Source organism: Ostrea edulis, chromosome 4, assembly GCF_947568905.1.
Source record: "Ostrea edulis chromosome 4, xbOstEdul1.1, whole genome shotgun sequence".
NCBI lineage: Eukaryota > Metazoa > Mollusca > Bivalvia > Ostreida > Ostreidae > Ostrea > Ostrea edulis.
The window spans coordinates 77,775,778-77,800,213 of NC_079167.1; the positions used below are offsets into that span (position 1 = coordinate 77,775,778).

A 24,436-nucleotide genomic window follows, 5' to 3' on the forward strand; every position below is an offset into this window, starting at 1 on the left:
TAATTATATAAATAATCGCATGGCAGTTAGAACATAGACTCTGTACATGTCCGAAAAGAATTCTAGTTAGATATTACATGTCATTAATTGCACTGAACGGATACAAATACCTGTGTTTGTTAATAAATATGTAGCACAGTCTTGTAAATACGTTCAGGTTTCCAAATGAAAATGTTATACACCACGCAAAGTTTATATGCTGAGTTGTAGCGATATTTGTTACTTATCGTATTACATATTGTTTCTGGTTTTGATGCACCTTTAATTTTAGATTAAATATATACATGTATTTCTATCCATACAGTATTTGATTTATCTCACATATATAGATCTATGCACAGTCCTGTATACTTGTACCGTACATACACGTAAAAACTAATCGAAAGAATCGATTTATTTTCCAAGTATACTGATATGTTATATGGAGCTGTAAAATTAGATTTCTGATAATCCATCATTTTAATTCAAATTCAGACAAGCATTTCAGATCAAATAATGATAATACAGTTACTAATTATTTAGTGGAAGTTTTATGTCTACAACCCAAAAGAAGTAGTATTGTATGTACTTTACATGATTAAACACAACTTAATATCGCCATTTAAAGTAGTAAATAGTATCTATATATATTACATGTAAAGATAACGAACATCAAATAATTTGATTTCAGCTCATAATAAGGTAAAATAAGAAAAAGTGCTTACGATTTACCATAAAGTCACGTAGTACAAAGTAGAAGGGGAAGGGGGGGGGGGGTACGGAAAAGTTGGCTAATATTATTGACAAGCCAAAAACAAAAACAAAAAAAAAACTCAGATAGATGTGTTATTTTGTCAAAACGTCAAAATCCGGGGGGAAAGGAGAAGTCACTAAATATATCTTGTTTAATGTAAACATAACTATGCATGTAAAAATAGAGGAAAATGAACGTTCTGAAACCAAGGTGGACAACCTATCAATGCATCAGGACCGTAGGGCTCTTGCATATTGTACTTGTAAGAGTACATACTACCATAATGTATAAGATTATTTCGTTGTGCATGATACTTGTATGAAGCATGTGAAGAATGAACTTCCAAGTCACATGGCAACAATGGACTCGCCCTTTCGTTTCCGCACGTAATTTTCCAATACAGTGAATACGGATTGCCACTTACTGCAGTACCCTATATCAAATATACAGCCCAAACCTCATGCACTTCTTTTGCCAGCATCCTCGAAAAAAAAAATGATTTTTCACAAGATACAATTCTGTCTGTGAGGGGAGCAATGGTAGATCTGTCATAATTCATGTTACATGGGAAACTGTAGCTAAATTCATGTTTATTGATAAAGTTCTACAAATCTTAAAAAGAAAATTTATTTAAATGATCTCTTTAAACAGTTGCTATGGTGTCCTGAAGATATTGACAAAATAGGGAAAAAAATATCAAGATTCAGGTGGGATTCTGAATTTAAGCCAAAATATGCTAGTTTTCGATCCAGTTCGCCTCCCCAATGTCATATACTTGCGGACGCCCCGGTGGATGCATGTCTATGTAAACTATTACTATTTCACTCACACAAACTGAATAAATGCGACGCGTGAACAGCGAATTTTCATACACAACCGCTACATGTATTTCGTTTTACTACCACATGTCCGGTAGTTTCGCTGCCATGTTGTAAAACAGTGTAACTATATTCTTAGTGCAAATTATGATGCAAACAAAACAACAACAAAAATGTAGAAAGGTGGGGCTGTCAACAATTTATGTTTTCCTTACATTAAAATCACCCGTCTCAGATCTACTGTTTGTCTAAAATGTAAATCTACTCGATGCCGCGCGTTGGTCACTGTCTCAAAGGAGGAGAAACGAAATTTCGCAAGGTACAGTCATATACAAAAGTAAAAATTTCTTCACGCGCTTCAAAACACATTCAAATTACCGCATCATATATGACTGCTGTATTTCACTTTGATTGATTGATTGATTGGTTGATGTTTTCCGCCACATTCAACAATTCTTCAGTTATCTGCTGACGCTCAGTTTTTATTGGTGGAAAAGAGAACCCAGATACAATGTACCTGGGAAGAGACCACCGACCTACCGAAAGTAAACTGGGAAACTTTCTCACTTACCGGCGCGATGCTCTAACCACTCGGCCACGGTGGCCCCCTATTTCAGTTTGATTTTTTGGGGGAGAAACGGTTTTTAAGTATTACAAACGATATATTGCAAAATAACGGAATGTATTTTTGTTTTCAATTTAAGATATAATTCCATGGGTATGCAGTTCTAGATATAGAAATATTTCTGCATCTCGGCACACAGTTTACTATGAATGTGTAAACCTCACTAGAGAGAATAGCACGTATACGTGCGCGCCGTCCGATGCCTCTTGCTCAAAACAACTGTCTCAGGTTCATTAAACCTTGAATTTCTCCCCAAAATTCTAGACAAGAGGGACCCTCTAGTTCACAACACCAAGAACAATTCACCTTTTCGGGGCATGTATGGAAGGGGTGGTAAAAATAGTACAATCACTACCTTATTCACGAAGACTATAAGATCGGCGTTGATGGTTCAAATGCTGTCCCATCATCCTAACACTGTTTTATTGAACGTACATGAAGGCGTCGGTGGCCTAGTGGTTAGGCCGTCAGACTCTCGTGGGTTCGAGTCCTGGGCGCGACAGGGCTGACGTTGTGTCCTTGGGAAAGGCACTTTACATGAATTTCCTCACTCCACCCAAGTGTAAAAAGGGGTACCTGGCTATAAACAGTGAAAGATATTGTTATAATGTTAGTGCTCTAGCGCTTGTAATGACAGTTTGCACTGTATGCTTCCTATGAGGCTGAGAAATATATCTAGATTGATATAAGCTTATGTCTGTCGGGGTACTAATGTACATTGATTATTGTAAAGCGCTTTGAGCAGCATACGCTGGAAAGGCGCTATATAAAACCAGTTATTATTATTATCATTATCATTACATCATACAGATGTCATATCCATTCGCGATAGTTGTGCAGATTAAATAATACATGTAAAAGTGTGTGACGAAAAGATAATTACATTGTGTCGAAACAGAGCTGTTGATATATTTTACAGGAGACTACCACGGGTTTTAGCTAAAGGTCACATAACTATATATCTGATTTAATGCAAAATGTACTTATATTATATCATGATGAATCAAATTCATGAGACAAAAATACATATACCGCCAGGCAAGATCGTTTGTAAAAGACCCAGTCAAAGATGGACCGTGTCTCGCTCTGAGTGTCTTGCTCTGACTGAGAAATGAATTATCGCTGACAAGTATTGACATTGAACTATATTTATTCATTTACTATTTAAATTAAATTTATTCATTCATTCATGCATATTTGTGTCTAAAGTGAGTTCTAAACATAAGTAAAATGATTGCGTAAATGTGACCTTAATCTGGAATAGTAAAATTGATGCTGCGTCTTTCCGTGTGAATTCACCGGTGTTCAGGTCGTTGGAAATTAAAATATTACCATTTCTATATAATGTTTCTTTTTCCTCACAATATAAGATCAAATATTTGTGTTTGAAATGAATATATGACAGTAATTGGAATTGATTTCATGGACACGCAATATAATCAGCATAATATTTGACGTATGATGTTACAATTTCTTTACTTCGACGTTTCTAATATTTCTACAAATGTGTCCCAAAAATTGTCATTAAAACGTTAAATAACGTGATATCAGCATACATGATACATGATAAAATTTTAGGAAAAACTGCAATGTGAAATTTTGACCGTAAGGCCCTTACGGTCAAAATTTCATATTTTCACTTTTCCCATGACGACAGTCATATATTTCAGGTTGAACAACTGTGACACCATGAACTAACTTTAACAGCAATTGAGACAGCAACTCTACATCATATTGTATCAGTAAATGTGTTCAAACTAGAAAGTGTAAGGCATGACAAAAACAAGAAATAAAAAATGAATTATTTTACCAAAACCTAAAAACTGAAACATTGAGATTGGTAGATGTTGATGATAGGAAAGTAAATTTTAGTTTCATAAAGTATCTTACTATTCCATTTTACATGTACAATGTAGTATACAACAGTTCTATTTCTGGTCCCGTGTTAGAATGGGTCCTCAGTATCCTCTTGCTTGTCGTAAGAGGCGACTAAATGGGGCGGTCCTTCGGATAAGACCGCAAAAACCGAGGTCCGTGTCACAGCAGATGTGGCACGATAAAGATCCCTCCCTGCTCAATGGCCATAAGCACCGAGCATAGTCCTACGTTTTGCAGCCCTCACCGGTAGTAGTGACGTCTCCATATGAGTGAAATATTCTCGAGAGGGACGTTAAAAAATATTCAACCAATCAATCAATCGATCGATCTATTTCTGGTGGTTAGACTCTACAAATGAAGTGCACAGTTTGAAAGAATTATTTACACTCAAAATGCACTAAAAATATATTTTGTCTGTATGGAATAACGTATAATTATAACCTAATAATTCTGAAATCGTGTAGTAAGTGAAAATCATGGATGAATTTTCATTATAACATATATTACCAAAAAATAATAATGAAGGAAACTCGGATTTACGGAAAAGTTATCAATGTTTTGAGAGCGCTACATCATTTCTGCAGAGGGGGATATGGACAATAGGACCATGTTCCTCATATTATCCAGGAGAGAGATCATACAAAGGTACTGGGAAATATCGTTCACTATAACAAAAATTAAAGCTTCTTTCAGTGGGAATCGGGAAAGGTACTGATAAATCCCTTTGTAACCATGTCCTTCATAATCCTTAAACTGAATTTTATTGATAATAAATACCATATTGTTCTCCATAGTCTTTGAACTGTATACTGATGATGTAGATGCTAAGTACTTTCTCAAGGTCAACATGCCAACGTGTCCATTTATCTTGGGAATTAGTTCCAATAGGTGCTGTCCTTGTACACGTGTTAATGTCTCCATCCACTGCATAACTGGATTGATACTGCTGACATGTTCCAGTTTCTCGGCATTTGGGTAATCCCTTAGCCTGATCGGTCTCTACTAGGAAGCGAACGTGTTCTCAAACATAGCGTGGTCTTTGGATTACTTTAAGAATATGTGATACCAAATCATGAAACTAATGATGTGATGAATGTAAAATTTAGTGTTTACTCACGGTATCCAGATGACGAAATCAATCCCACTGCTACATGTATGAGAAAGACAGGTGTATGCATGTCGTGTTTATCGTTGTAGACGACAACCAGGAAGTTTGAATACCAAATGTGGTATTATGTAAGGTGCCAAAGATCAATGTATGCATTTGTGTTATTCCTTCAGGTCAATGCGTTGTTTGTCAACGTACGGCGGGTGGTTCGTGTCGTATTTAAAAATTGCTTATCCGTCTCAAAGGCTTACGTAAGTAATAAATAGCCATTCTAAAATCTTCACTTGACTACGGAATGGGACAGTACACAATCCTTGATCAAATCTTTTGCCTTTCTGCCTTCAAAGGATTTAATTAAGTCAACACCCCACTTCATTCATTTATTTATCGTGGCTTCTTGAAGTTATTCCTTTTGCACTAAATACATCAAGGAACTGAGTCAACAACAAAACAACTTTCTGAAATAACATATGAATTGTTTATCAAATTAAGATATTACTGCTGGTAATACTAATTGAACGAGGTAATTCTATAGAAAACTTAATAACCAAACAACCAGGAAAATAACAATCTATGTATCCTGAAGTGTCTAGAATACAGAAAGCAGTGTTAAAACATCTAACGTGAAAATAAAAGGGGAAGATAGCGAACAGTAATGAATCTCATAATTCCTATAAGGAATAAAAGAAAAGAGTTGGGCAAATACAGACCCTTGGATATACAAGAGGTGAGATCAACGGTCTAGGAGGAGTAAGCATTCGCTGTCGACCGGTCACACCCGCCGTGAGCCCTATATCTTGATCAGGTAAACACAGTAATCCGTAATAAAATTCAGAGTACAAATAATGGCCTAACCATTGATATGGAACATGAAAGATGAAGATAACGAACAGTGATCAATCTCATAATTCCTGTAAGCAATACAAAATAGAGAGTTGGGTAACAAGTCAGACAGCATTTGACCCAATGACAGGTTGTATTGACAAACCAGATCGTTATAATGACCATAGAATTTGCGAAATGCTGAAATCTGACAATGTAGCATTTATTGGGGCCTGAAAAAGTTACATGAAAAATATCGAGTAAAAATGCAACAAGGAAACATTATCTTTACTGCTATTTAAAGCAAATTGTAAGGAATATGGCTGGTATAGAAAAATGTGGTTTAATAAAAATCGGATTTGGTTGAGTACTACCTACATTCTTTTGACAAAATATTATAATGGGAATAATCATAAACTCTTAAATATAGTAATAGACATTTCTAAAATGTGTAGCTTAAATTTTTAGTGTCAAATTGGGGTTTCCTAAATTAATTATATGTTTAACCTAAGGTGAAGATTAACGTTACACGCCTGTGTAGGTTCACGTACAATCACAGTTTGTCAAACGCAGAAAAAATATATCTTATTTACAATTACGTTTTTACTTATAGCAACAAAACTTAAGCTATTTATACAGTATTTGACTAGAACTTCAATGTATCTGTTGAAACAGAACAGTTTTGATTTTAATGATCTAAACATCTAAAATTTAATGATATGTATCCATTGTTCCAAATTTCTCAAAATACATGTAGATGAATCTTAATTCATAAATGATTGGTTTGAAACTTGTTTGTTAATATTTTTCTTCCCTAGTAGGTTTTTAATTTTAGACCTGTCGCTAAACTAGAATTAATTTCAGATGGCCTAGTGATAATAGAACAAAATGTTCAATTCAATACACCAACTCAGTCTGTTATTTGTAGATCTTACTGGCGGACGGAATGTTTGAATTGACCTCAAAACACAAACAGGGAATTTATTTCGTGTGTGAAAAATTTAGAGTTCATATACAGTTATAAGTGCTGTTTTTAAAAGTAATGAGGTATCATTTGTATCTTTATAAAGATATGAATTAGTACCACTGTAGTGATGTGGGCACAAGTTGTGGGTTTTCAGTAGAGTACATAATTACCAAGGACTCTGCAACATGTACTGGATTTTGAAAAAAAATCTTTCACAATAGCACGATAGCAGTTTATAAAATCAATATCTATGATTTCCCATGTAGTGAAGTTCAGTTGTGTTCAAATCATAGCCCCCCCCCCCCCCCATCACTATGGTGTGTATTATCATACATATTCAATCTATACCATCTTTGACAGGATGTGTCATATTCGGGTTCAAAATTTTAAGAATGGCACATGTAGTGATAACTTCTCTCAAGAACAATTATTTGCATGCTTTTCAAAATAATCTACAAGCATTCTCTTTTGGTGTACAATCCTCTTTTGTTTTGAAGTTAGAGCGTGGATCTTGGACAAAGCTTCACATCAAAATCCTTAAGGTGGCTCACTAGACCCAGAAAGAGCTTCCCAAATCAGTACGAATTGGTTTAATCATAAAAGATATAATGATATAGAATAAGTATATATGCCAAAAAGGCAGAAAATATGCAAAATTGGATAAAAACGTGATTTTCAAAAATATTATTTCAACACATAAATAAAAGACACTGGCGGATTTGAACTCGAGATCTGCAGTTCACCAGCCCAATGCTTGTACCACTGAGCTACGATGATAGACAAATAAATCGATCTATACAAATACATTCACAAAACATTTAAATCGCAATCTTTTGACGTAGTGTCATAAAAAGTATAAGTGTAGTGAGCTACCACAAGGCGGCATGATACACTGTTCACCGGAAATTCAGACGAGTGTTTAGCAATTTGAGTGATTTGCCCTTAATTCACGTTTATTTTTAAATGGGTTAATGTATTGGTAGTCAAGAGGTGTTACCAACCAGAGTTTCATAACGACAGCGACTCTTGTTCGAGTAGATTCGAAATCTGCCGGATACTTTTACATTTCTTTTATCTTCTTCTCTGCAAATTCTAAATTTTACAGGTTTTGTGTCTCTCGAACACCAACATAGATATCCTCTCTTTAGTTTGGTGTTTTATTTCATTATCATATTTGAGTAACATTTGAATGATATTTCTGTGATTTATTAACAGGTTATGCAAATTATTTCGGCAATGTTTGTGATCTCCGTCTACATTTTAACAAACCAAAGGCATTCTAATTTTTGTATTTACATTTTTTCTGTATCTTTTATTTTTAAATATAGACACACTTTCAAGTTAGTAAAGTACACATATTATACTACGTTTACCTAATCAGGATATAAGGCTCACGGCGGGTGTGACCGGTCAACAGGAGATGTTTACTCCTCCTAGGCCCCTGATCCCACCTCTGGTGTGTCCAGGGGTCCGTGTTTGCCTAAGTATCTATTTTGTATTGCTTATAGGAGTTATGAGATTGATCACTGTTCGTTATCTTCACCTTGCATTTAAAAGCAGCAATTAAAATCACCTGACTTTGACTTGTTTCCATATTTGGTCATGATATCCATATTCAAGCGATGGTAAAGAAAATTAGCCTGTAACAAGAATGTTATCTATTTTTTGCAAGTTGGTCTACATATTAATGCACACCGCTTTACCACCTTGGTTTATTTTTCAGTACTTGAAAAATTAGCTCGTTGAATTAATATGCATGTATTCATACGCGGACATACAACAATAAAAAGCTGGATCTAACTGAATTGAAAGAAACTGTGTCTTCATCGTTGTATATAAAACGCGATGGACATCAATAGAAATTAACAGACAGTGAATGTACATTCACCAGACATTAGTTTTTTGCCGAAAATTCGGTGATAGTACCGGGTCTCCTTAATTAAGGCGTCTCAATATTCAAATACCATTGGTACGAAAGTCTTCATTAAAGGACAAAACGCATGTTTCTAAACTTTTTCATTTTTTTCAGCAAAATTAACTCTTTTTATGCCTAAAACTACTTTAAATGTGTTTTGAATGAAATATTTTGCGTAGTTTTCGAGTTTGAAAGCGATGAAATTCAAATCTTACGATATGCATATTTTCTTTCGCTAATTTACGCGCCATTTTGTGTGACGTCATATGCGCCCTCGGGTTTGAAAACATCTATTAGCCATTTCATAAACAGATTAGATTTAATCGACAAAAAATCAATTGTCACGTTTACGGCTTGTAAATAATAATGCATTAAGATGTTTTGTACCGTGTTCGAGTGTACTAGTTGTCGGTAGAAAGGATTTAGACTGAGTATTTTTCAATTTTTCGAAGGAAGGTACGAGAAAAAAGACGTGGATAATTGTTTTGTTGGAGCAAGAACTTTACCTTAAAAAACACACCCAGTCACCTTTTCAAACATCGCTTGGACAGAGACCCTGATAAACTGCGAGAAAATGAATATATCGAAGCTATAAGCACTGGTAGGCCTATATTATACATTCTGATTTGCTCTTCAAATTCAATACACACTCGGATCAACTGTCCTTCACCTTGTAACAACATATATTGACGATACAATGTAACTTCTACCAACTGGTAGATTTACAACAAAAATAAAGATACAAAATAATTGAACTTTTAATTATACAAATAATAGAATATTGTATTTCCTAACTTTAAATTGAATTATAAAATTATTTCTTTATTGAAATCGTAGCATCTTGAGTGCGTCAGTAGGCTATAACGCCGTGCTCCCACTTCGTACTTCCTAAAGACGTGCAGATCACAATTCAAAAATAGTAATAAGATTGCTTTATCAAAATAAAATAATGTGATTACCACTTTAAATTTGAATATTTTTATTGATTTGTGTGTGTGTTGTATTTTTCTTTCTTTCCGAAATGCACGCATGACAATAGCTTGGCATAGGGCCTAGTTGTCAACAATTTAACGTATCATAATTTGTCTAATCCAAAAATAAATAATGATTGCACTGTTTATTTTAGAAAAACAGCGCCAATTACAGATGTATAAAGGAATAACATTCCCAAAACAGTTTGTAGACAGCGACCCATATAAACATTTATTTACTCACAATTTTGCCGATTTCATACACGCTTTACTCGCTATATTTGGGTATTTATATCATTATATGTGTGCACTGGTGGCGAACACATATAAAACTCGGACAATTTATCAACATCGATTTAAATGTTGCCCATGGTAAATGAATTAGGCTCCTAAAAGTTGAGTTTTTAATATCTCGCAGAACTTTCACAATCCGAAGGGCGCATGTGACGTCACTGTACCACGTGACTACCTACCTAATTAACTTGACTTTTTGAAATCGGGGCTTAGATTTAAGTCTGTATTGTGGTTAATTATCGCAAAATTTCGGCGAACGAACTATTAGAATTAATTACTATAAACATAAAGAAGACAAAATGCATGTAATATTGTATACTTTGAAAACATGAGATGTGTCCTTTAAGCGTTTCATATTTCACCACATATCATTGTATATGTACGCTTGATCTCAAACTCAGGGTGCATTGCACATCTTCTAACAGATATTTGTTTCACTTTATATTCATGTACAAACAAGCTATCCTCGTTCGACTTCATATGGAGCAACTGGTATCGGTGATTATAGGAGTTACCGCCCACTTCTGCTTCATACTTAGCTTTTCTATTTAAAATAGAGAACAACAGCAAAATAAAACCTCAACTTTATGACAAATGGGATGATTTTAGCTTCTCCATCGTCAACTTCGCATATTTATGTAGCAATATTCCATTACCACCTGCATATGGTGTGTGTATATATCTCAACTGATCCGGTACAAAAGAGATTGTCTTCCGTATGGAACTAAACAAGACCAATTCCAAACAGTACTAAGGGTTGCAACAATGTATTTTAAAATCAAGACATGACAAAATAGGTTTTTTATAACCTGCCGATTAAACATTATCCTAAAGGAAGTATTGGCAGTATAAAAGTGGGCTTTCTCCAAGTACTACTATTTTTCCAAAAAGACCTTGATTTTAAGAAATGAAACATATAATCAATTTAGGAAATGAAACTTATATTTCTTTTCTTGATGCAGGTATCAAAGGAAAATTTGGATGGACAATTTTTTCATCAATGCGCTATAAGTTTCAATTTCTTATCATCTAGATATTTTTTTTTTTGATAAATAGTAAAAAAAAAAAGAATTTCTCTCAGCAACAAGCTTTAATTAACTTTTATGAAATGGCGCGTAGAAATACATGAAAGTAAGAATGAAAACAGCAACAAAAATGGCTGATGGAGTGCGTTCAGGTCAGGTAGAGTTACAGCGCGGAATTAAATGGATTAGACGCCGAATTAAAGGTGCAATGGTTTTAAAAAACTGAATTAGATATAATGGAAGAGAGGAAGCGGTGACTGGATGTATGTTGCATCGTATTGGAGGAGACGTTGAATACTGGTTGTATCGTGGGAACGGTGTGATTCGACTCAGCTCCATTTCAGTATCAAATCTTTATCGATTCCATGTCTCTGTTGGTCCCATAATGTAATGTGTTTTATGAACAAGGTGAAAGTCATAGGAGTAGTTTGACTTTGATGTTAGTTTGTTGCTAATTAGTCTTATCATATATGAGAAATTCCCATCTCTCTATCAATATCGGTTCCAAAGTTATATCAGGTTTGGTATTCATGGTCAGAGGTCAAGGTCACTGGGGTCCTTTGACCTTGATACTAGTTTGTATGCATTGGCATCTTCTCATTTCCGAAGACCCAATGACGCTATCATATTTTTCTAGTTATATCTCTTCTTCTATTAAGAATTTATTAAAACAATGGAAAAGAAGAAATCTGACTCCAATTGGCCAAATAACTGTTATAAAATCTCTAGCAATCTCAAAAATTGTACATTTGTTTATTTCCTCACCGAATCCATCAACAGATACTAAGTAAAAAAGTATATAGTTACCCAGGAATATGAAAAGGGTTGTTTAAACATGATACATATATAAAATTTTATTGCAAGTATTAAAAAATATGTTAGGTTAAAAATTGTTGTAGAGTTCAGCAAAATTGCAATTTGTCATAGACGAAGATATCAATATTAGTCAGGTTATTAGATATGGCCTAACATATGCATTAAAGAATATTGAAAAATCAAAAAACAAATTTTGGCAAGATGTTTTTAATTCCTGGAAAAAACTAGAGAATTGTTTTGAAAATGCATTGACACCAGAACAAATGGGTAAAACTGTTGCCTGGTACAATGAAAAACTTATAAATTAATGTCTTTGAAGAAATGGAGTAAAAACAATATTTACTTAATAAATTCGTTACTGGATGAGGAAGGAAATATAATGACTTATGCTCAATTCAAAACAATATTTGATATTAAAACTATTTTTTTGGAGTAACACAAGTAGTAAAGGAAATGATGAAAGATTTTAATATTGATCATCTGATTAAAGAACAAGAACCAACTATTCCCTTACACATTTTACCTTTACTAGATGATAAAACCAACACTAGAAAAATTTACAAAATATTGAATTGTAGCAAAGAAAAACCAAATGGACAAAGAAAATGGGATAAACAATTTGAAATATCTAGTGAAGAATGGAGAGGAATTCATAAGGATGTTTTTATGAACACAAGATATAATAAATTACAATGGCTACAATATCAAGTAAATCATATAATTTTAACTACAAACACTTTTTTGAAAATGATTGGAAACGATTTATGCACTTTTTGTTTAGAGGAGAGAGAATCATTGAAACACATTGTGTATGATTGTGAAAAAGTCAGTATTTTTTTTAAAGAAGTGTACAATGTTGGTTTATTGAAACATTTTCATTCAATATTATAACTGATAAGAATACTTTTATCCTTGGATGTTCGAAAATTAAAATGGTAAACTTTGAAAATAACCATCTGAAACATTGTATATACTTAACCAAATGTACAGGATATTGTTTGTCATTGAGTACATTTAAACCACTTGGACTAATGTATACAGAGTGGAAAAACAAATTGCAAGTAAATATAATTGTAGAGATCAATTTGAAAAGAAATGGAAATTATGTGAAACATTAGCTCAAGCATAACGTAAACTATGTTAAAACAAAAATATCCTAAAATGCTTCTTTTTTAGGATTATATACATTTGTTATAATTTTTTATTTTTCTTCGTAAGAGATGAGGTGAATGTATATTCAATCAATATTGTGTTTAAAGTAGTATTTCATTAAATAACAACCTTGGTATTACATCATATATCTGATTGCTAATTATTATAGTATGATATTTATGAACTCAGCCAGAGTGCATTGTCATTTTTTCTACTTTCTTTACTTCTAGCCATCGTTTAGTATGCATGTCTGTCCGTGTGAATGTGTGAGCGAAATAGTTGGAATTCTTAAAACCCTGTACCTTCTGGTCAGGTTGAGTTGTAAGGGTTGTGTAAAAGCCTGACTATATACCTGAATAAACGTTGTTAAAACTAAAAAAAAAAAAGACGTTATATCTCTTGAATTTTGGAACTAATTTTTCCAAACATAGTTCTATGTTGGACCCACCTCCAAAATATAATTTAACCCCATTTAATCTGAAAACAAAAACATTTCTATACAACTAGATATATTGCTTATCACATCCTTGAATTTCTAATACTTTCATCTCCTGGTTACGGATAACGTCTGCGGACAGTTTAAGGCAGAAGCAGAAGAAGCGGAAGAATAGTTAATAAAAAGCAAGCAAATACAATAAGTGAAGTGTGGGTGAGTTAATGATACCAGTACATATAAACGCTCGGCATCAGGTGTGAATGTCACGGGTCCTCGGAGATGACCTTAAAAACGGATGTTCCGTGTCACAGTAGGTGTGGCACGCTAAAGAACACTCACTGCTCAATGGCCGTAAGCGCCGAGTATAGGCCTAAATTTGAAGCCCTTCACCGGTCTTGATGACGTCTCCATATGAGTGAAAAATTCTCAAGCGAGACGTTAAGCAAGATACAATCAATCAATCAAACAATATGTTGGACCCAACCCCAAAATATAACTTAACCCCATTTAATCTGAAAACAAAAACATTTCTACACAACTAAATATATTGCCTTATCACATCCTTGAGTTTCTAATACTTTCATCTACTGCTTACGGACAACGGCTGCGGACATTTTAAGGCAGAAGAAAAAGCGGAAGAATAGTTAATAAGAAGCAAGCAAATACAATAAGTGAAGTGCGGGTGAGTCAATAATACCAGTACATATATAGTACTGGTCTCCAGTGAATGAAATAATTCTTCAATGTGTTTCCATTGTTATTTGGAGGAAGGCTGGTTGATGTCATAATCTCTTTGACTGGTCCTCAGCAATTCGCGTACACTGTGTTATTTTGGAGATGATCAGCAATGGCCTCGTAACAAAACTGATATTCTTCCTGAAATTAGAAAAACAAGGAGTTCTCTGTACATTTGATGTGCAAAGGAAAAGAAATCGTATTTAAAAATTGAGTGGAAAATGAAAGTATTTCAATCATACCAAAGAAGATATAAACTCTGGCCGTCGGATTTGGAGTTGTCTTGTGATTGTAAATATGTCCACCTCTGTATCCATGGTAAGTTGTTCCAGAGCATTGAATACAACCAAGAATTGTCCACATCGCTTGGCCCCATCACTAAGTAATATGCAATTTTATCTCATCACTCTGATGATAATAGAATTTATGAATTGGATTAATTTGCTATGCGACAAAATGACTATTTTCTGGAAGATTTTTTTTTATTAGAAGCGATATATAATTTCCACAAGTGTTATACCGGGTATATTTGTGTTATTTCTGGATTAAGAGAGTAATTGGCTTAACCCTAGACCAAATTAGCCTTTTTTTAATCCCCAGGTCTGGATCTTCAAATAATTCTTAAGATATCACATATGTTTGCAAAAAAAAAAATCAAAATCAAACCTCGACAGAACCAGAATCCTTCCCCCGGGGTGGGTCTTTTCCTCCACCCTCGCTTCATTGACGAGATCAAGTAAAACTCTCCGGTTTGAGGAGTCGCTTTCTGCTTTCCATCTTCTACATTCCAGTACGCAAACGCTCATACTGCTAGCTCCCTGAAATCATGTGTTTGAGACGAAACGAATCTTGGATTATAAATACCAAACAGTACTTTATGAAATGTAAAAACAAAATTCATCAGAAAACTTTGTAAATGGACACCTTTTGGTGCAGAGTAATGCTAGTCTTGGTGACTGTGGTTGTTTGTGTACAATCTGTCATTTTAGTCGTGAATACTCCAACCGTTTTGCTTTCATTTTTAGCAGGAAGCCAAAGTGAAGACTGAAAAAGAAAACACATTTTGGGCATGACTACAATAACGAAAGGATTCCACTATACAAAATGTGAAGCTCATGCCAATCGTAAACCGCCTTGAAGCATGTACGTAACTGCAATGACTGGTTATCTTTTGAGGTTGCACAAGGAGCGTAGGGTATTTTCGTCTAGACTGCTTGCATTTTGTAATTACATGCGTATATGTCGAGTTGAAAGATCGGGATTTTAATCCAGAAATAGAGTACAATGAAACAGCATAAATTTATTACATGTACATTTACAAAGTTACACACACTACTTATGTTACAGAAAGTAACCTCTGAGTGTGAGATTTAAACCGTTATTTGTAAAACAATCACGCTAAATGGACATCCGGGACAGTTTTGAAAGTTTACTGTGAGGTTTATACCCGAAATCAATACAAATGTATAAAACACAAACAAAGTACAATTTCAAAATTTTCTTTAAAAATCATGATGATTATCTCTGTTGTAATTCTGAGAAACTCCTCTAAACTATATAGAAAGGATATTTTGTAAACCTAAAAATGTACTCACTCATTGAAACTACATAGAAAGGATAGTTTGTAGACCTATAAAATGTACTCACTCATTCAAACTACATAAAAAGGATAGTATGTAGACCTAGAAAATGTACTCACTCATTCAAACTACATAGAAAGGAGAGTTTGTAGACCTAGAAAATGTACTCACTCATTCAAACTACATAGAAAGGATAGTTTGTAGACCTAGAAAATGTACTCACTCGATACTACGAACTCCACCAAACCTTTCTATTTCATACCTATCAGTAGACTGCTATATGAGCATTATCATCATATCAATAAAAGTTTAATAAATCATACATCGTAGAAATTTCAACAGTTTAAATATCGAGATTCGTTAAATTCGTATGCATACAATGCTACCACTTTCCTTTATTTACTCCAATTTAGCGATTGAGGTCACTCTACCCAAAATGCCCTCACCTACGACATCACTGTACAACTTTGTGATAGACATTATTTTTTTCTATATAATATAATTTATCTTCAATGATGTTGCTATTGAATCATCTTAGGTACAATTTACAAGGCCAATTTCTTTCTTGTTTGAATTCAGTGAATAGACTAATGAAAAAGTGAAAATAACGAAGAGTGACCATTGTAATAAATCCTATAAAGAATACAACATTTAAGAAAAGGACAAACACTCACACCTGTACACACTGGTCAGAGGTGATATCGGATGCCAAGGAAGCATTTCCTTTTGACCGGTCACATCCGCCATTTTGATCAAGTAAACGGAGTAATCCGTAGTCAAAATCAGCATGTAAAGAACGACTCTAGACAACTTTCCACCTAATGACGAGTTGTACAAAATTTGCAAATTAGATCATTATCATGACCATAAAATTTACAAAATGCTGGCTTTAAACGAGACTGTTGAAACTCACTAACAGCAACATATTTGCCAGTAGATTGTCTCGCTTTAAAAACTTTCATAGGCAGAATACGTTTTCGCATCTTGAATCAGTTGCGACAAACATCATATACAGGTGATAAAGGAATATTGATACATAAATATGGGAAGTTCACGATGAAGAAGCTGAAGTCATCCCATTTGTCATGAAGATTAAAATCAAATAATTATATAAATGTTCCATGATTTAAAAGTGCACATTAATTTTAATCTCTCAATATTAAATTTTGATGCTAATGTCCAATATCGCATAACTACAAATATTACACATGACGTCATTGTGACATCAGAATCATACGCAGTGACCTGCCAAGTGATTGGTCAATGAAAAGATACAAGACTGCTCATTATACAACTTGCCGGGTTTTGTTTTACCATACCGATTCGATTTCCACCAACGGGCTCAGGGATACAATTGTAGGTGCATAATAAGCCTTCACAAGTCTCAGGAAGTCATCTGTGTAATCTGGGAGAGGATATTGAGCACTGATGAAATTATCATTTCTTGTGAACGACTGAAAATGAAAATGAAATGAAAGACAGCATGCAGAACGTATCCATCACGTACATTGTACGTATTGTTGTATCTAATAGTTGCATTCAATGTAAATGATTTATACATTTGTAGTAGTAAATTATGGTTATTTAAAAGAATCTTATAGTTTTCATATCCAAATGTTGTATACCTATATATATACAAGAATAAAAGTCATTAATCATACATAAAAATCATAAACTGTTCCCGTAAGGAGATCCATAAAAAAAATTAAGCATATCAACGTTATCAATTGATAAGGTCTGTAAAATAAAGAAAAACAATGACAGAATTGTTTTGATCTATACAGAAGTTAATATTTATCATGGAATCTTTGAAAAAGTTCAGCTCCTAGGAGTACATTTTGTACTTTTGATTGTTCTTAGGTCAGACCATTTTCACCAGCGAATGGGTTTACTCACAGGGACTAAGCCCGTTTTGGGCCCGAACCCTGTGATACCATGAATATAAAAAGGGGTCTAACTCTGACACAGATAAAAACTAACCACTCGCTTCAAATGCCTAAAAAAATCTTAAACTAGGTAAGCTATGCGTAGTTTGTCGTCTTCCTTGCATAGATTAATGATTTAACTACATGAATGCCAAATTTCAAGTCACTGGTTCTTAAAATAACAAAGATATACGTCATCGTGCTTTCGATTTCACTTGTTTATTTTTACTAAGACATTTACCGGTCCAGGTCACGGAGTCGTTTCTCGCCTATGACATCAGCGAAATTCAGACTAGTATGGAAGGTTTCGGACCTGCGAATTAAAATTTCACATCAATTATACGCTACTTACTTCCTCATATTTTAATAATGTTCTTCGTGTAGACGTTACATGACTTATTTTTCTCCAGCAGCATCAACTGTTGACAAGATCTGCCATTTTAATGAATACACTAAATACCCTAAAACTTTAAAGAAGGGGGAAATGGGTAATAATAATCTAAATGAAATAGAATAAACAAAAACAAACAATTACAAAAGCCAAGAAATAATGTTCAATTTCCTTCTCTAAGTGCAACATCACAAGAATAATGTTTTGATCAGTTTTAAGGTATTTGAGATTTTAAGTCTATCGGGTATTTAGTGCGTTCATTAAAATGGCAACTCTTGTCAACAGTTGATGCTGCTGATGAAAAATAAGTCGTGTAACGTTTACACGAAGAACATTATTAAAATATGAGGAAGTAAGTAGCGTATAATTGATGTGAAATTTTAATTCGCAGGTCCTAAATCTTCCATACTAGTCTGGATTTCGCTGATGTCATAGGTGAGAAACGACTCCGTGACCTGGACCGGTAAATGTCCTAGTAAAAATAAACATGTGAAATCGAGAGAACGATGACGTATATCTTTGTTATTTTAAGAACCAGTGACTTGAAAGAACATGACCCACAATATGCCATTTTTGGCCTACCAAATTTGGAAAAATTAAAGAACACTTTAGAATAAATCTAAGATTATATTTTTTATCCATAACATGAGCCAAGTTGTATTGCGCAATCGTTTCCCCACACCGGATGTTTAAAGCACTCAAGTAAATGCCCAAACCTACCGCAGTTTCACGTTTTCCGGGAAAATCGCATAAATTTGCCAACTTCAGTCTATAAATTCACATGGGCCGCATTACTCACGACTCAATTTTGTAAACTAAAATTAAAATGTAAAGTTAGATTAACACTTTCCATCAAAAAAATTAACTCGTAAGCAATGCGGCCATGTCGAAAAAAAAAATAATAATAACAAAAGTGTCGTCTGGAAACGTCAGATTCCAAGGAAGTCAATACATACAACTAACACAGTTGATACGACTCAAAAAGAAACAGCAAAGAGGTGAGTTTTTATGTTCTTATATATTTTTTAAAATAAAAAAATCAATATCTAAACGAGTAAATATGAGAGTCATGGCCTATGGTAAAAAGGTACGGGGGGGGACCTATCGTGTATGTTTGATTCCGAAGTCCGTTCCGATGGCTTTAAAAGTACCGATTTCCCTACCTTTTGTTACTTTAAAAATGATATTGTTCAAAACAGAATGAATGTTCGAATCAAACGTACAGTACAAACTTATTCGGCCATACGGAATACCCTAGTTAGAATAATCTGTGTCTCGGGACAGGCCCTCACCACAATCGGTGCCGTAGGACATTATCATTTTAACGATAGAACATTCTCTCTAGGAATACCCCAGTAAACATTTCAATTACACAGGCCCAGCATGTACACATGTATTACGCATGGAGATGTGCGATATATATTCAGACAGTATGATCTATCGTATGAATTTGTCCATTGGTTCTCATACTTTTTACAAATTATGTAGATCTATGTTTAATTAATATAGGCTACAGTTCAAAGTTTCTTATAAAATATTAAGTCTGTCAATCATAACTGTAAAGTCGTAGCAACGTGTTACATTAACAAATGTCCGAATATTACAGCAATGTCAAACACGGCTGTAAGCTCTATCTATTTTACATTTGCACTTGAGAATTTGAACGCACAATATTCATACATCGAACGGAGATAAAATTACCGTTTTGTTTTCAATTTCAACTATTTAAGTTCGTAAATTCATAAGTCCCTTGTATATACATGGAAAGACACCTACAAAAACACACAGAAAGTTTGTTTTTAATGAAGTAGATCAATTTAAATACATATCAAAATATATCTTGTTAAATGATATTTGACAAAACTTGTGTTGAAATGTAGAGTATTCTCTTAATTATGTTTACGTTTTTTCGATTGAAGGGCAATAACTCTAAATGGAAAACATAGTTTACTAGTGGAGGATCCTAGTTTTTTTATCTTTCGTTTTGTTTTATATATACACACGAAAATCAAACGCTTTAATTGATTTTAGAATTTTTATTTTGTGCTATAGACAAAATTGATATTGAAAAGATATGTTTTAAATGTTAGGGAAAAAAAAACAATCTATAAAGGTGAAACGGCAACCCCCCCCCCCCCCCCCCCCCCCCCCGAAAATGTATTACAATACTACTGATAATTTTTCTATTATTTATATTATTTCATGGTTTTTGCACCAGTTTTCTTTTTGGATTAGGAAAATGGTTTACTTTTTCCTTAAAAAAGGACTTTGGAAGGGTCCATTAAACAGACCCAGGTTGGGAGATTTCAGGCTCTCATGGACTTAATTTCCGTGGAAACGAGGGGGTTATTTATATTCGGTCTTTCCTACCCCGGGATAGGAAAGACCGAATATAAATAACTTCCTCGTTTCCACAGAAATTTACATGGACTACATAATAGAAATAAATTAACCATGTATACATTGTTGTAAACCCCATACCCCCTCTATATGTCACACTGACATTAATCAACAAAACATTTGAAGATACACATTTTCAGTTTATTAGTGGGGAAAAAAATAATTCCAAGTTCTTGAATACAATTTATTAATTGATTCACCAAGCATTAATTAACAAGTTAATTGATTTATAATTAGATTTTAGGAAAAATAACCTAGGCTAATGGGTTTTAACATGAAGATAAGATTTTCATCCAACTCAAATTGTATATTTTAATTACATGTATATGACATAAATATTTCAGATATGCCAAGGAGTGGTCCCTAATTCTTTCTCTGTTTCAACTGTCCATGGAGAGTAAAACCAAAACACAGATCCAGGATTTCAAAGAAATATAGGTCAGTGATCACCACTCTGATAGGGAGGGCACCATCTGATCATGATTTTCTGTGCAATATATGCCAGAGTGTGTGTGTTGCTCCCATATTAAACAGAAGAATATCAAGTCGGTTAGGCAACAGATTCAAGACAGTCCAGCACCACCACCAGCAGCAGCAGTTCTTCCAATTAGTCCCCCTTCTGTATCACTCCCATCCCCATGTACATCAAGAGGGCACACTTCATGCTGTATCTGCGAGTGACCAGGTCCAAAGTTAGTTGTAGTCCCAGTAGGAGTAAGGCATGAAATCTTCATTTCAAAAGAGGCCATCATTCCTGCCGGGGCTCGCTTCTGTACAAATCACCTACAACAAGACATAGAAGAACTTGAACCTATTGCTGACAACACCATGTTCAACAAAACAGGAGTGACATAATTAATCAAACAAGTTTTTGAGAGCTGAAGTTTTGAGAAAAGAGAAAATAAGGTTGGATTTTGACGACAGTGAAAGTCTAACAGTGAGCATCAGAATCTCCTGGGAACCCCTAAAGCTGCTTTTGAGGACTTGCTGACATATGTAAACCTGTAGAATATGGAAACTTGTGCTAGATAAAAGCTTTATAACCTTTCTACCAGTGATGTATTTGTTGACAATTAAAAGGGTATTTGATTTTAGCAGAATAATTACTTATTATGAACTACTAGTATTATCATTATGATACTTAACTGGCAAATAACAAACAACAAACATGATTTGTAAATGTTACTTCCTGTATAGATCTACATGATACTTCTATTTTGGGAACATTATCAAAATAGGCCAATTTAGATTATTTCTCATTCTGTGGCATTTACAAGCATGTATACATTACATGTAAATGCAATATAATCCAAACAATTTAAAACTACAGAGCCTTAGGATATATTCTATTTCAAATATGTATCTAGATGTAATTCTATTCAAATCTATATTAATGCCTGGAAGATTTTTAGATCACAGCTCATGAATTACGTTCTGTCAGTCAATAATGTATTGCACAAACATTTAAAAAAATTGTTGGTTAAAAGACCTCAGTATCTTTACATGATTAATACGTATAGGAATATACAATTATTGATCAAGATAAATACAGTAAAATTTATACAGTATCATTTCTCAAATCGTATTTTCAGAGTCAATAATATACTGACTCTGATCCCCTATATCGGTGTTGTGTTGTTATTATTCACGCTATGAAATCTACATGTACATGTAAAAAAAAAGATCATTTGATACTTACTATTAGGTGTCTACAGTAATTTTCCTTTAATCAGGTTTCACAGCAAATGCTCGTTGAACGTGTAATTCCGAGTAAATTCGAATTGAACATGTTTTGACGAGACGCGGTGTCAACTTATTTCGTTACCATTGCTTTCGATACTCGGTCGTTTTAATACTAAAAAAAAAAATAAGAAAGAAAACAAAAAAAAACAAAACTATGGAATATGATATGAAACAGAATTGTTCCAATGATTCACTTCTTTCACCATGTAAATAAACTACATACTATATTTATTCTTCTTATTTCAGTATTTTAAAATTCAAGTAAAAATAATTTAAAAGTAAAGTTGAACAATCACGGCTTTGAACATCATTTCCAAAATATTTCTTATTTCTATTTCCCAAATTTGGTCAAAAATGCTTATTATGATAATTGAATAAGCCATTCTAGCTATTTGAGTGCATATAACTTGATAAATTCAGAGATTTATAGGTTCATGTACATTGTACATGGTCATTGGAGGTTTATTGTTGTGACGTGTATCCCGAAATGTTAATTTTTTAACATTAAATACCACAATATTCAACGTCATATTAACAAAAAAGTATAGAATATATGAAAAAAAGAAAAACATTTTTAGAAAGCCTATATCCCGAAGATTATTATATACAGAAATTATCAATTTCCCAGGCTAGGCCATTTTTCATGGTTCGTGGGTCATGTTCTTTGGCATGCATGTAGTTAAAATATTAATCTATGCAAGGAAAACGACAAACTACGCATAGCTTACCTAGTTTAAGATTTTTTAGGCATTTGAAGCGAGTGGTTAATTTTTCATCTGTGTCAGAGTTAGACCCCTTTCTATATTTATGATATCACAGGGTTCGGGCCCAAAACGGGCTTAGCCCCTGTGGGTTTACTCTACTTTGTGAGGACAGATGTATATTAGAAAACCCTTGCTAGAAAAAATGGCGGTCTGATAAACATATCGCCCTCATGTTCTCTTCACAAATGTATATATTACACAGCAGACAAACCTGTAAAGAAACTGCGTTGTAGTGGGTGTTTTTCCCTTTAGTGTTTGACAATGGACACATGTAACTTTCAACTGAAATGATTTCAGGAAAAAATATATACAATTCATCAGTCAGATGGGATTTATGTCTCTGGGTACCCTATATATATATATATAATGACAGTTGATTCAGGCAAGCTTAAAGGGTGGAGAGCTAATGTGCAATTATATCAAAATGGAATGCAGGAGGCCTAGGATCGAGCCACCTGGAGATATCTTGTCGGCAGACATCAGTAAGAATGTATCTACATGTATATGTTACTATGTTAAAATGAAAGCGCATTGTAAACTATCTATATCAAAAGTGTGGTACCATTAGTGAAATGTAAATATTCAACTGTGATGGGGATCAATCATTAATCGGTAATATTATATCACTATTGCAAGATAGCTGAACTGCGTGTTGTAGCACCAAGGTATTCATGTATTATACAAACTGGTTTACCAGGCAGAACACTGGGTGTGTAATTGGCTGATACGTTTTGCCGCCCTGTTTTGTAGTCCTCTTGTGTGTATTCTCGTCTTCCGGACAACAGGTCCTAGAAACAAGAACAGAAGCTCATTCTCATGTCACATGTTACTCCACAAAATCACAAATATCGTTCTAGAATATCCAACAAACTGTTCAAATCATTCAAACTAAGATAGGCCAATATTTATTAGAGATTCACATGTAGAATCACCTGAAATTCAGCAGAAAGTGGTGATTTATTGGCTACTTCTCCGAGATTGATATAACAGGAATGATCCTGGAATTCTCGTAGAAATGTCCTCGTTGATACAGACCTTCCTTTTCCTCGGAATGATTCAGGTAATGCCAAGTAGACAACTCTGTATTGCTCCTTAAATATGAATTGTATTATAAACGGGTATTTAAAAAAGCTGATTTTCTCTCTTTATATTATTTGTAATGATCTAACATTCTAAACTAACCCAATACACATATCTATATGAAAGGTAAAGACAACGAACAGCGATCAATCTCAAAACTCCCACAAGCAATACAAAATAGATAGGTGGGCAAACACGGACTCCCGAACACACCAGAAGTGGGACCAGGCGCCCAGGAGGAGCAAGAATCCCCTGTTG

The 24,436-nt window shown here is 34.0% G+C and overlaps 1 protein-coding gene and 2 long non-coding RNA genes across 3 annotated transcripts in view; 1 reads left to right on the forward strand and 2 right to left on the reverse strand.

The window, feature by feature from the left end:
* Positions 1 to 12,423: 12,423 nt before the first annotated feature.
* LOC125672579 (receptor-type tyrosine-protein phosphatase alpha-like) overlaps positions 12,424 to 24,436 on the reverse strand; it is a 122,817-nt gene continuing 110,804 nt past the window's right edge. The window contains exons 20-27 of the mRNA XM_056161471.1: positions 24,031 to 24,189; positions 23,793 to 23,886; positions 23,310 to 23,380; positions 17,195 to 17,329; positions 15,220 to 15,339; positions 14,962 to 15,113; positions 14,538 to 14,673; positions 12,424 to 14,436 (exon numbers count right to left, since the gene is read on the reverse strand). Of these exons, the coding sequence (XP_056017446.1) occupies positions 14,365 to 14,436; positions 14,538 to 14,673; positions 14,962 to 15,113; positions 15,220 to 15,339; positions 17,195 to 17,329; positions 23,310 to 23,380; positions 23,793 to 23,886; positions 24,031 to 24,189 (939 nt within the window). The 3' untranslated portion in view covers positions 12,424 to 14,364. The remainder of the gene's footprint in view (positions 14,437 to 14,537; positions 14,674 to 14,961; positions 15,114 to 15,219; positions 15,340 to 17,194; positions 17,330 to 23,309; positions 23,381 to 23,792; positions 23,887 to 24,030; positions 24,190 to 24,436) is intronic.
* On the forward strand, positions 18,868 to 21,691 carry LOC125672448 (uncharacterized). The gene is made up of 2 exons (XR_008802668.1): positions 18,868 to 19,189; positions 20,936 to 21,691. It is a non-coding gene; the product is annotated as an uncharacterized LOC125672448 (long non-coding RNA).
* Positions 20,410 to 22,899, reverse strand: LOC130054351 (uncharacterized). The gene is made up of 2 exons (XR_008802649.1): positions 22,291 to 22,899; positions 20,410 to 21,374 (listed from the first exon to the last, which is right to left on the reverse strand). It is a non-coding gene; the product is annotated as an uncharacterized LOC130054351 (long non-coding RNA).